The following is a 13,873-nucleotide window of genomic DNA, read 5'->3' as shown; positions in this document are numbered from 1 at the left end:
CTACCACTACCTCCAGATTGAGATTAGTTCTATCCTGCATACTACTGCCAAACTAATCTTTCTAGAATATATCTTTTCTCATACTACTCCTCTGCTTAGGAACCTTATAATGGTTTCCTGTAGCTTACTCCATTAAGGTCACCCTCATTTGCTTGAATTTCAAAGCTCTCTATGACCTACCCTCAGCCTACATCAGTCATACTTCAGTGGATTCATGCATGATTTTTTTTTCCATGTGGTTTTTCTTTCCTCCCCTGTACCCCTTCCTTTTTTATATAGATCATAAATTATCATTTCTTTTTTATATTGTGTGCAGAAGTGTTCATATCCTCTCATAAATCCCCCATGTCTGGTTACTCATTGTATTGATGGTCATTTCTATAGTTGAGAAGTAATCCTAACTTAGAAATGTTTGGTGACATCAGACCAAAAAATAGTTAATCAAAGGTAACATTTTATGGTAAAATATAAACAGTTTTTCAAAGTGAGACTGTTTGATTATTTTTTTAGATCATGGACTGGTTTGTGCAGATTTGTTTGGCACTGAAACATGTGCATGACAGAAAAATTCTTCATCGAGATATAAAGTCACAGGTATGTTGATATGTTCTACATTTGAGAATTGAGTAATTTTTAGACAAAATTATGCTAAATTTTAAGTACACACTTATAGATTGGGTTTATAGACTGACATAGATTCCCCAGGCTTTATACATATGTAAAACCTTCAGAATTCCCCAAGAAAATAAACATTTGAAAAATAAATTTTTGACTTTGAAAACAAAAACAAGAAAACCATTTCCATGTAGAAATTTCTACTCTTCAGCTGGATTGCTAATAACAATTTCAGATAGTAACGGTGGTTTACATGTAACTGTGTTAACAAATGATTGCTTATTACCACTGCCCATATCCCAAGGAAATAGTAGGATTTTTGTCGAAAATTATTCCAATTGATACTCATCAGAGAGCCTTTTGAACATTTCCACTTCCTCTTCTTTATATCACCCTCATTCACAGTCTGTCTACTCTTTGAATTCATGTTTGAGGCTACCTCTTTCTTTGATTTTGTGCTCTCCATTTTCTCCTTCAATAGACAGAGTAAAAAGATTCATATTTAAATTAATATATTCTTTTTTTATATCTCCTTTCCATGTTATGTTTTGCTTGCTTCTTATTTATGTGAAATTAATTTGGGTTTGTGTTTTTGTTTGAAAAACCTTAGTTGGTTTTTCCTCCCTGTAGTCAATGGTACTTGGTGAAAAGGGTTACTCAGCAGCTACTCTAGCTCTTTTTTTATTCTTAAAATATTTACCTGCCTTCCATTAGCTGCCTTAGATTGAGGTTTGTGTGGAATCAGGTTATATCAGAATTCTAGATCAAAGTAGATCCCATTCTGAACCCAAATTTTATTCATTTGCATATTAACATTTGTTACTCTGAGTTTTCTGATTTTTGTATGTTTTAAGGATGAAGTTACTTTCATGTTCCATTAATTCAGAAGTTCTTAAATTTTTTGTGTGTCATGGACCTTTGGCATTCAGATAAAGCTTATAGATCCCTTCTCAGAATGTTTTTAAAATTTCTAAATGAAGGAAATGCTAAATTTCAGTTAGAAGCTAGTGAAAATAAATATGATTTTTTCCATCTAAATTCATTTCCCCAGAAATATATCGATGGACCCCAGTTAAAAATACTCTAAGGTCAAACCCACTCATGCTCCTAACTTTTCTTTCATTTTTCTAGTCATTAAGTTTGAGACCTAAAAGTCATCTTCAAGTCTTCGCTTTGACTCATTCCTCATATCCAGTCCATATCCAAGTCTCAATGATCCTTTACTGCATCTTTCCTTTTCATCCTTTTTTCTTTACTTTCACTACAAACCACCATGATTCAGACTCTCAGCACCTTTCTTATAGACAATTCATGTAGTCTAATTGTTTTTCCGAGTCAAGTTTCCTTGCTAGTGCACCCTCCATACTGTTGCCAAACTGTATTTTTCCTAAAACATGATTTGACCATGTCACCTCTCTTCCAAGAATCTTCATTGCTTCCTTCTCTTGCCTGTAAGGGAAAATACAAATTCTTCACAGTCTTGTCCCCAAACCTACAATATAAGTTTATTACATTTCTCCCTTACCATACTTTGTTCTAGCGCAACTGGCTTAATTGCTGTTTCCCTAACATAGCTGTCTGTCTCTAATCTGAATCTTTGCATAGGATGTCCACCAAGTTTGGGATACTGTTCCTTCATATCTGTCTCTATGTAGCTAACTCATAAAACCTAGCTCAAATGCCATGTTATGGGGGAGCCCTTTCCTGATTTCTCAATTGTTAGTGGCCCCCTCCCCCTTTTAACTTTGTATTTGTGTATATATACATGTATGTGTATGTAATATGTATGTATTTTGTGCATAGATACATGCACACATATATATGCATACACCTATGGAGAGAATTTGCTTATCTGTGTACATACTATGTTTCGTTATAGAATGTTTTGATGGCAGAGAATGTTTCATTTTTGTTTTTGAATCCCTAGTGCCTCGCACAGTATCTTTCATGTAATAGGTGCCTTATAAAGTGATTATTATTGATTTCAATTATTGGATAATGTGTATTTTTTAAAAAAGGTTCTTTGATTTTTCTTATGTGATTACATTCATATGTATATTTAACATAAGAGTTAGGTTTTTAAAGTTTGGGACCCCAGTTATATAAAAACACCTTCCCTGAGGTGAACCACAGTAATTTTTAAACTAAGATTCATTATAGAAAGTATTCTTTGAATGACATCCTTTTGTGAGCAACAAAGAATAAAAACAAAACTTTTTAATAAAACTAAAGTGCTAGGGCAGTGAATAAGTAAGTAATCAGTTTATGAGCTAAGCCCTTGTATGCTTGGCTTATTCTTGAACAAGGAATATTTTGCATTAAGGATTGAGCAACGCCCCAGAATTTAAGTAACAGTTAACTTTTTACTTCATTAAATAGAATAGTAGTTCAATTTTAGGCCCGCTCTTGGGAGAATCATTTTCCTGACATCATTTTTGGCCACTCCCTTCGAGGATTTTCCTTTCCAGTTGATCAGTTAATGGGCTCTAAATTAAATTAGCTAAAGTAATAAAAGAGACTTCTTCCTTTTCATAAGTTGATGATTACCCTGATACAGTCAAAGTAGACCAGTCAAGGGTCCCTTGCTCTTCTCTGGACACTACCCTGATTACTTTAAGGGAGGAGTTCTTTCTAGGCAGATCAAAGAGAGGAGAGCAGAACATTATTTCCGAATTGATGGTCAAAAAGAAACTGTTAATTGTTTTTCTTTTAGATTAGTCCAAAGACTGAGCCCAGGATACTTTTAAAATTCTTTAATTAAAAATTCTTTAAAATTCTTTCTTAATGTTTGTAAAAGGGATATGACATGGAGCAGAGGAGCTTAGTCTTCCTAATAACTGCATCCATACTTTATATGTTACTTTCTTTAATTTTTTTTAGTTTCTTCCTCCCTTTAAGAATTTTTTTTTACAAGCATTTATCTCTTCCACTTATTTCTCCTTAAATATTGAACAGTAACAAAAACAAAAGAATAAAGCTTCCAACAAATATGCATTGTCCAGCAAAATGAGTTCCCACATTGGCCACATCCAGTAATAAATGTGTCAAGAAATGAGTAGGGTCTAAATGAGTCCTCTGGAATTTATATGGTTTGCATTAATGGCTTAATCTCCTGGAATCATTGAAGTTTTTCAGTTTCTCTCTTAAAATTCCATAACTAGAATGAAGTAAAGATTCTGGATATATAATGGAATCTCAGGAGTTGAAAGGGATATCAGAAATCATTTAGTTTAATCAGCACTTGAACAAGAATCCCTCGCACAAAGCATGCTCAATATAGTAACCATCCATTTTTGTTAGAAGGTCTTTGGTGAAAGGAAATTTTGCTATCTGCCAAAGAAGCCTGTTACACTCTGGAATAGCTTGAATTGTTAAGAAATTCTTTATAACAAGTTTGCCTCTTTGCAACTTCTACCCATTCCTCGTAGTTCTTTATTCTGAGCCAAGCAAAACAAGCCCATTCTCTTATTTGTGTTCCAGCCCTCCAAATACTTGAAGATACTTTGAGGTCCCAAATCTCCTTCATGTTAAACAACCCCAGTTTCTTCAGCCGACCTTCTTTTGCGGAATGTCAAGGTTCTTCACTCTCCTGGTTGCCTTGCTCTGGATGCTCTATAATTAATCAATATTTTCCTAAAACTGATGCCCTAAACTATACATAATACTCTAGGACATTATTTTTTTAGACAAACTGCAATCTAGAAATATTTTCCCATATTACACTTTTAAATCCCTCCCTCCCCAATCCAATGTAGTCTTCTAATTAAATTTCATCTTCTTAGATTCAGTGCAGTTTTCTAGCTTGTCAGGATGATCTTGGGGCCTGACTCCCTCTGTTCCTCAAAGCTATAGCATCTAAATGACACATTACCACCTGCCATAATACTGTACCCTAAGTTTTCCATCTGACTTTCAGGTAAAATCTATATGTTGTCATTTCCTATTAGGATGTGTGTTCCTTCTTGAAAGTAGAATCTGTCTTGCTTTTCTATTTGTATTCCCAGGGCTTTGTACATAGTAAAGACTTAATGAATGCCTTTTCATTTCATTCTCAAAGGTAGCCTGGCTAGTCCCATGGATCTCTTTTTCTGAACTTTTTTCCTATAGTAACACAATCCAAGATTACATTTAGTTATGTTACACTGTTGATTCATTGAATTTTTAACAAACAAAAACTCCCAGTTTTTGTTGTTGTTGTTGCATAACGTGCTTTTGGTCCATATTTAGCCTATTCTAGAAGGCATCAGTTAAACACCAGATATATTCAACACTTACTATATGCCATGCACTGTTGTAGCCATTAGGAGTGCAAGCACAAAAATTAAACTGCCATATGTCCTTATGTTTTGTTGGAGAAAACAGTATGTAAACATATACAAAACATATTTCCAATAAACACAAGGTAATTTCAAGGATGGAAGTGACACTAGCATTCAGGGGATCAGGCTTCATATAGGAGGAGGTAGTCCTAGACAGAGCTTATCTTTGAAGGAAACTTGGAGTTCTTTGAAGTGGTATGAAGAGGAAGTATACTTCAGGCCTAGTGAAAGACAGCCCCGGTGAAGACATTAAAAATAGGTTGCTTCTTTGACTGTGAATGTAAATAACTTTGAAGTAATAAAAAGACATACTTACTGCATGTTTAAGTGTACACATCTCATATTAGGTTAAATACATTGGAAAACTGAAAATAGTCTTTGGGATAGATTTCCCTGCAGAATACAATTCTTCTGTACTTGAGTCATGTCGTTGAGCTCATTTTGTTATAGGACAATCTTAAAGAGAAAAATTATGTAATCTGAATTACTTAGTAATATATTTTTCCTTTCAATTCTGTAGACTACAGACTTATCTAAAGATTTTAAAAACTGATATCTAATAGTACTTTTTTCCCCTTCTCTTTCAGAATATATTTTTAACCAAAGATGGGACGATACAGCTAGGGGACTTTGGAATTGCTAGAGTTCTTAATAGGTAATATATTTACTTGAATGCTTCAGCAGATATGTGATCCCATTGTAAATAGATTGAAAACCCTCTATCCTTTCTCATTCCGTGAGATTCCTGTTGATGCCGTTCCATAGACCTTCCACAGGTGATCTGCCCAATACTGTGGAAGCTTCTAACATGATGTGAGTGCCAGTGCCAATTCTTCACTGCCATCCTTGACCTGCCTTTTTCCTGATTCTTCATCTCCTGGATGACAGCTTCTTGGACATAGATTGTTGGTGATAATAGGCTGAAGCCTGACCATGTGACCATATGTGTCTCTACAGTCCTTTGGGTCACCCCTAATTTTTATTCTTCAAAAAATCTGATGACAGTTAAACTTGAATGAAGGTGATTGTACATATGATCGTTTTTAATGTGTTAAATGTCTTGTTACTGGTAATTTTCTCTTTTTATTCTAGTACCATTGAACTAGCTCGGACTTGCATAGGAACTCCATACTATTTGTCACCTGAAATCTGTGAAAACAAACCTTATAATAATAAAAGGTACCTAAATATAATGTGAATTTTAATTTAAATATCTTGTACCATTTTTTACTGCATTAGTCTGCAAGGCCCTGCTTTGTAGTCTGCCAGATGCATGGCTGAATAACTTTGCCACAGTATTTTATCTGTTTGAGGGTATCACATAAAAAATGGGAATGAATAAAATTCCATCACCATGAACACCACTGTAAAGAAGGCTCTTACACAAAACCACTTAAATAACTTGATCAGTGGCTCATGAAAACCTGACATTGTTTGAGTTTGCATAAATGTGAACAAACAAGTGCTTCTTCTGTTCTTTCCTTGACCAAGGAAATTATCACTGCCCTAAAGCAAAGAACTTGTTTTTGAGGAGCCAACATAGAACAGTGGCAGGAATGGTGGAATCTGGACAAATCACTTAAGCCTTCAAGTCAAGTGAGGGACTTGAATCCCTTCCAGCTCTATTTATAATTTGGTCATTTTTGCCTTTTGTGTACAGAGAAGGCTTTTCTTTGTCAGTTCCCCTTCACTCGTCCTTATTCCTTCTGTGCAAACCACTTAAGCAAAATCTGTTTTCATTCTCAAACTACCACCAAAACAAAACTGCACAGAAGATTCAGGACTTGGAAAGAGGAAAAGTGTGGTGATATGTGTATGACAGCTGCCTCTTTACCTTTTTGTGGGGGAGAGGTAGCCAAGGCAATCCCAGCTTGGTTTCATTCCTGAGTTCCGTAGCTGGGAATATGACTTCTAGCGCTTTAATTTGGTCAAAACAAATATTGTAAAGAAACTGTCAGGATGGGGTTCATTGTGAAGGGATTTGATTTACAATTCTTGAGTAAATAGTCTCCTAATTGGTATCCCTACTCCAGGTTTCTTTCTTTCTCTGATGCATTCTCCACAGAACTGTCAGATTAACGTTCCTAATACATACTTGTCATTCTCCAAATCCAAAAAACTTTTGTGACTTCATATTCTGGTCTTCATTATAAAACTGAAAATTTTTATCCTATCTTCAAAATATAGTTCCTTTCCAGTTTTTATTACGTAAGCTCTTCTTTACATGCTCTGGATGCTAATCCAACTGGTCTGCTAGCTGTCCCCATACATATTTACACAGATGATCAGCCCCAAGTTTGGAATCTGTTCCCTCTTTATTGCCTTGTAAGAATTCCCAGCTTTCTTAAAATAGCATTGCTCAAGGGCCTTTCCTAATTTCTCCCATGGCCCTTAAGCATTGGTACTCTTATGTCCATGAAATTATTTTATATTGCTTTTACGAGTTCTTTGCATTTACCTCTGCATGGATTACCGTCCACTGCTCTTTGCTCAGTAGAAGGTCAATTCATTGGCCTGAGCTGCTTTGTGCTTCTTTTGTACCACCAGTACCTTGAACACAGTAGGTGTCTAAATGTTTGTTGAATTAAGGAGTGCCAGTTTTTCCTTTGCTCTTAAGCAAAGGTGTGCAAAATAGAGACCTCTGAATTAATGCTATTTCTGCCACTATGACCCAGTACAAGTCAAGTTTTTTTCATTGGATTTCATCTTTAAGATAGAATCTTACTGAGTGAATTAACATTTGCAGAATGCTTTTGAAAATCTAGAATACTAATTGTTTCTGCTTTATTCTCAAGATGCCTAGTTTTTACACTTTTCCATAAAATTATTAGTACAGTTTTACCAAATCCATTAATTTATGGTAAGCACTTTTATAAATTAATATTGTATCATGGCTAAAATTTATAACAATATAAACATTTGCAATTTGTCATTTGATAAATAGCTTCAAAATGAATTGCCATTTGGGTTATGAATTTTTAATGTGCTTTTATACAGGGAGAGGAAAAGTCATTGGGGCAAAGTCACCTGAGGATGAATTTTATTCTACTTTATTTAAACCTAGCTCTTAGTACAAGTGATCCTTATATTTAATTCAGAAGTTATATGAAATTTAATATCTTACACTATAATATTTCACATGGTATTGATTTTTTTTTAGTGAAATAACTATTTTGTTTCCGTTTTAATTATACATGGCAACTTTGGATTTTTCCATTTTTCTTCGTTAAATTACAGTATTTGAAATTTAAGTTTTTTATATTCAACAAACATTATTAAGTTTGTGTAAGGTTTTGTGAATACAGACAAAAACAAAGCAGTCCCCTGCCTTCAAGGAGTTTCCCATTCTATTGGAATGCTGTGCTTTGTCTTCACCATAATTCTTTTAAAAAACTTACTGGCCACATATTTTTAGGTTTACTTTGGAACATAGATCTAGAACTGGAAAGCACCTCAGAGGTCATTAATCCACTCACTTTTTCAGTGTAGTGTGGTGAAAAAATACTGGTTTTGGAGAATCAGAGGTCCTGGTTTCAAATTCTGATTTTGCCATATACTAACTGCTCCTTTATGTCCCTTGGCAACTCATTTAATGTCTCTGTGCATCAACTTTTTCATCTATTAAATAAAAGGATTGGGATAGAATAGTTGACTTCTTGTGCCTTCTAGCTCCAAATCTGTTATCCCTGATCCTAGATGTGTCCTTGCATACTTTGGTTCTGCTTTTTTTGGGAGATACAGATATAGTTATTATCTTAAATCAGGAACTTGAAGTTTTTAAAAACCTAATAGAAATGCTATGTCTTGTTTTTTATTTTCTAGTGACATTTGGGCTTTAGGTTGTGTCTTATATGAGATGTGTACACTTAAACATGCAGTAAGTATGTCTTTTTATTACTTCAAAGTTATTTACATTGAATTTAATTTAATCTTCATTATTTTTGTCCTTTGGCGTCTTTTGAATGGTGATGAAGCACTGGTGGTAAAATTTTTTGTTCATCATGTTTTTGGACTTTCTTATTTTATCTAAGTGTACATTTAATTTATTAGCCATTAATATTTAGATATACAGTTATCCTTTACACATTGCAACTTTGCCCATCTTGGTTTCACTATGTCATGGGTCAGCATAAGAAATTAATTGAGAATTTGGGGGCAGTTTTGCGGAAGCCATAGATGACACACAAAGGCCAGCAGACAATGCAGAAAAAGTTTAGAAACTCAGAAAAGCATAAAGTACATGTATAGTATTGTGTAATGTCAACCTGAATTTTATAATAATGTACTATAAACACTCCATAAAAGGAAATGAAAACATTCCAGCATCTTCTGTGGTACATAGGGAAGACCAAAAAATTTTATGCAGATTTTCCAGATTGGGGTAGTGCCACGCTTCCATCACCCATGATGTGGAAGGGATAACTATAATCTTTTTCTAAGTTTAATATGTATTTTTATGCTTGATTTTAACAAATTCTTTAACTTTAGATGGGGATAAGAATAGGGTTGAGGTGGGAACCTGCAGCCTCAACGCCACATATGGTTGTCTAGGTCCTCACCATGAAGTTTGGATTCAGTCAGAGGGCTGCACTTGATGACTTAAAGGGCCACATGTGGCCTCAAGGCCGCAGGTTCCCTACCCCTAGTAGACTGTGATTTCGTTGGTATAGGGAACTTATTCTACCACTGCAGAACAGCACCCAGAGCACTGGGCAGTTAAGGGAATTGCAGAGGGTCATACAGCCAGTGTGTAGTCAAGCTGGGACTTGAATGGATCCCACGAATCCTGGATTCTAAGGCCAGCTCTTTGTCCACTCACCCGTGCTATGTCTCATTTAGCCACAGAACTGAATTTAAGGTTAATATTAAATTCATTCATTTAATACGAATTTTTAAAATTTGACTAATCATATTGCCTAGACTCCTAAAGATCAGATTAAGGATTCCATACAGTGTCTTTGCTAGAACACTTTCTTATCACTTTAAATACTTTTAAAATGAGATTTAAAATTTTTTTTAGAAAAAAAAAATCTATATTTGTAACAGTTTAAGAAGCCCTGAAGGGGTCGTGAGTAGAAAACGTTTAAGAAGCTCTGATCTAGAATATGATGGGCAGCATGAAAAGTTAGAATGCATACTTTCCATGTATAGCTATTCTCAGGTAACAAGGCAGGCTTTGCACAATTTTGTCCCAACCAGATTGTTTTGTAGTAACTTCACAAACACTTAGACCCCAACCTGGTCCCTTGAAACAGAAAGGTTCTCTACCCTCTATTGGATAATGCTAGTAGCCTGCCAGGGGATGTTTAATAGTTGAAAGAGGATAAGAAAGCAATTGCTGAGTACATCTGGAGCAGCACTATTAAGTCTCAAGGGAAACTGACTTGCTCTTTCCCGCCTCTGCTTCACTTCATACTTGAACTTTGCTGCCTTTTAGTTTCTAGCCTCAATGAGGAAAAAATGGGCAGATACTAAGAATGACTGCTGACTAAGTGAGAAATTCCCAGTTCCCAGAGATAACAGAAGGAAGAAGTCAGTATTATCACTATAAAAATTATGGAGTCTCAGCTATCTGTAAACATCTTTTAAGCTTCTTTTGCCTAAATTCTAGTGCTCAGGGTCATATATACCATTCATACAATTATTCCTATGGAATTGTGCTTTCACTCCCTATCCCCCCCCCATCCTCTGCCCCAAGTATTTTTTCGCCTAATATAGAGCTTTTCTAGAACTAAGAAGTAACATTGGATAGAAATATATTCATATTTCTTTTTGTTTTTGTTTTTATACAAAAATGTAGATAGTTGCAGCTAAGTAATAAAGAGCAGTTATGATCAGCAAAGTGTGGTAGAATTGAATGTCCTTTGCCTGACACAGCTAGTCTCATTTTTGATTGACTTGGGATGGGTGGTTCATTTTTTGTTTTGTTTTTCTTTATCCTTTAGCTATGTCATCCTTCTACCGGAAGAAAAAGAAAATTCAATGCATATTCCCCTTGACTCACTTTTCAAATCTGGCAGGGAGTGAGGCAGTGGAAATGTCCTCTTCCTCCCTGTGCTACCACTACCAAACAGCCATTTGTAGATTTAATTAGTCCACTCAGACTTTTCAGAGTTCTCTCATTACACTAAGATCCTCCGGTGTGGTACACATAGAACACCACTTGTAGTATCGTGCATTTTCTTTTTGGTAAATTAGATATCTCTAGTTAAGATTAAGCTTATAATTTAGTGGGGTTTTTTGGGTTTTTTTTGCTATTTCCTTTTGTTTATTAGTAGAAGTTAACAAAAAGATGAAGTAGAATTAGAGAATAAAAGGAAAGAAAGTATATTTCTCTACTTTTAAACTCTTCTTGAATATTCTCAAAATGTTTGAAATGTAAAGTGTATATGAAATCAAATTTTAAAAGAAATTAATTTCGTATGTAAGTACCTTTGCCAAAAACATCTGTTCATATACTTCAGTTGCCTGTGTAAGAATTTTTTGCTCCTAGCTGGGAAGGCGAGGTTCACACATTTTCTTTCCTACCAGAAAGAAAGTATGCCACTGATTTTGCTACCTTTTGGTAATGCTCTTTGACTTTTCACTTTTTCTGAATTTTTCCTCTGTAGTTATAAAGTCAGGCTTTGTCAACATAAATTCCTCACACTGGTTAAATACTTAGTCATACCCTATTGCTTACTGAATAAAAGCTAAATATTGACATACACTTTTCTTAGAAATTGCACTGTATTCTACATGCAATCTAGAAATAGTGAAGCAAGTAAACTTTGCATTAAAAAATTCATGAGGAATTGAATATTTGGAAGAAAATTGTATTAATAGTCTAAGTTGATAGGAACTTAGGAAAATAGTGGCAGCACACAGCTAATATGAAAATATGTCTTGCATAGCCTCATACATATAATGAGATGTTATTTGCCTTCTGAATGAGTGGGAGAGGAACTAGAAGAAAGAAGAGAATTTATAACTCAAAATTTAAAAATTAATGTTAAAAATTTTTTTAAAAATAAAATTGAATGTGGGGAAAGTAGAACATAATTGCTGTTAAGTGGACCTATTTTAGTTGTTTATTTACATTTTTTTCCTATAATTCTAGTTTGAAGCTGGCAATATGAAAAACCTAGTACTGAAGATCATCTCTGGATCTTTTCCTCCTGTATCCATGCATTATTCCTATGATCTCCGTAGTCTACTTTCTCATTTATTTAAAAGGAATCCTAGGGAAAGACCATCAGTTAACTCCATATTGGAGAAAAGTTTTATAGCCAAACGTATTGAAAAGTTTCTTACACCTGAGGTATGTTTTTTATTTGATCAAAATTATGATATGACATTTAACAGATTGCTGGTTCATTACAGTTTGCATGCTGTGCAATACTTCTCCAGTGCATATTCTCTGAATTGAATTAAAATATTTTCCAAAATTAAAATGACATGTTGTCAGTGTTCTACTAACCTAGCAATTCATAAACCATATTTTTTCTACCTCCATCATGTGTGACTCTTGTCTACATATTTCTTTAAATCTGTCACAGGGAATCTTTGCAGTATGTCAGAGATCTTCATTTAAATATCTTGATACATCTCATGAATATCATTCAAGAAGGCATGGTCTCCATCAGTTATTTCTCTCATTGTGTTACCCCAATTTTACATTTTTGTAACAACATCCTTGATGCGGCCTTTGCTCTGTAGGGTTCCATTTATTACATACTGCAGCTTACATAGGCCAATCTCCCTTGAGCATCCCTCAGGTTCAGATCTTTGCTATTCTCTGAGTTGAAACCATATAACATCACTAAGAGAATTTTAGTGTAATAGGATAGGTCTTTCTTTCAGAGAGTGGCTTGGGATCATTAAGTTGTGGTATAAAAAAATTCAAGTGTTTGCCTTGACCAGAATAAAGTCTTATAAAAATCTTTCTGTGTCTTTTTTGTTTCCCTTTATATTGTTGTCGCTCAAATTTCATTCTTAAATGCGAAAGGGCTTTGTTTTGTTGTATCTCTTGTCAGATTTAATTTTTTTGTTTTTATTTTGGAAATGATTTGTATTAAAATTTTTGAATTATAACTTTTGTTTTTATATCAGCTTAATTCAAGAATATATCCCTCTCCTTTCCCTACCCAGTGAGCCATCTCTTTTAATGAAAAATTTAAAGAGAAAAAAAGCAATTTAGCAGAATTTGCTGGGTCACATCAGCTAAGTTTTGTAGTGTATGCAGTATTGAAGAAAAGTAAAAGTGGTGTATTCTCTTCAGTCTTTTCTAGGGCCAAACTAGTCATAATTACATACATACATTACACATGTAATTGCACCACCTTCTGTTTCATTTCTTTGTTCTTTCCATTTTCCATGTAATAGCCTATACATTGTTCTCTTGGTTCTGCTTAGTCTACTCTGAATCCATTTATATAAGTCTCCAACATGCTTCTCTGAATTCTTCCTATTAGGTGTTTCTTATAACTTTGTAATAATCCTTTAAAATCACTTATCCTTTTAGGCTTTCTTTAAGTTTGTTTTTTCTTCCATTACTTTCTCAATTTTGTTCTAGGCTGTTATGATTTAAATCTTTGCTTTAACAAGTCATTGGTGTGACTCTAAATAAATAGCAGATTTGGGAATGAATCTTTCCCTCAATAGCAGGTAGTCATGTCTGTTACATTACAGTCAGTTTCATTTTTTATTATTTCGTACTAATCATGTCCAGTGCTTCCCAACTCTTGAAAAATGTATTCATGTTATATAGGCATGAGGTTTCTGTGTAATTTGTAAACCTTTGATCTCTCTCATTTCTTATTCCTGAAGCACATTTCCCAACATATTTTTTATCATTCTTCCCATTGACCATATTTACATTGAAAAGTTACTACATGCAAAATGTACGGTGATTTAATGGAGGGTTTTATCAAGCTCTTTGTAGATTTTCTCTATCCCCT

The 13,873-nt window shown here is 34.4% G+C and overlaps 1 protein-coding gene across 26 annotated transcripts in view; it reads left to right on the top strand.

The window, feature by feature from the left end:
* NEK1 (NIMA related kinase 1) overlaps nucleotides 1–13,873 on the top strand; it is a 162,556-nt gene that overhangs the window by 30,501 nt on the left and 118,182 nt on the right. For all 26 annotated transcript variants that reach the window (XM_072623342.1, XM_072623352.1, XM_072623353.1 and 23 more), the window contains 5 exons: nucleotides 511–594; nucleotides 5,522–5,589; nucleotides 6,027–6,113; nucleotides 8,757–8,811; nucleotides 12,034–12,234. In XM_072623342.1, coding sequence (XP_072479443.1) covers nucleotides 511–594; nucleotides 5,522–5,589; nucleotides 6,027–6,113; nucleotides 8,757–8,811; nucleotides 12,034–12,234 — 495 coding nt within the window. The remainder of the gene's footprint in view (nucleotides 1–510; nucleotides 595–5,521; nucleotides 5,590–6,026; nucleotides 6,114–8,756; nucleotides 8,812–12,033; nucleotides 12,235–13,873) is intronic.

This window comes from Notamacropus eugenii, chromosome 7 (genome assembly GCF_028372415.1).
Source record: "Notamacropus eugenii isolate mMacEug1 chromosome 7, mMacEug1.pri_v2, whole genome shotgun sequence".
Taxonomy (NCBI): domain Eukaryota; kingdom Metazoa; phylum Chordata; class Mammalia; order Diprotodontia; family Macropodidae; genus Notamacropus; species Notamacropus eugenii.
This window is presented reverse-complemented; position numbering and strand designations above follow the sequence as displayed.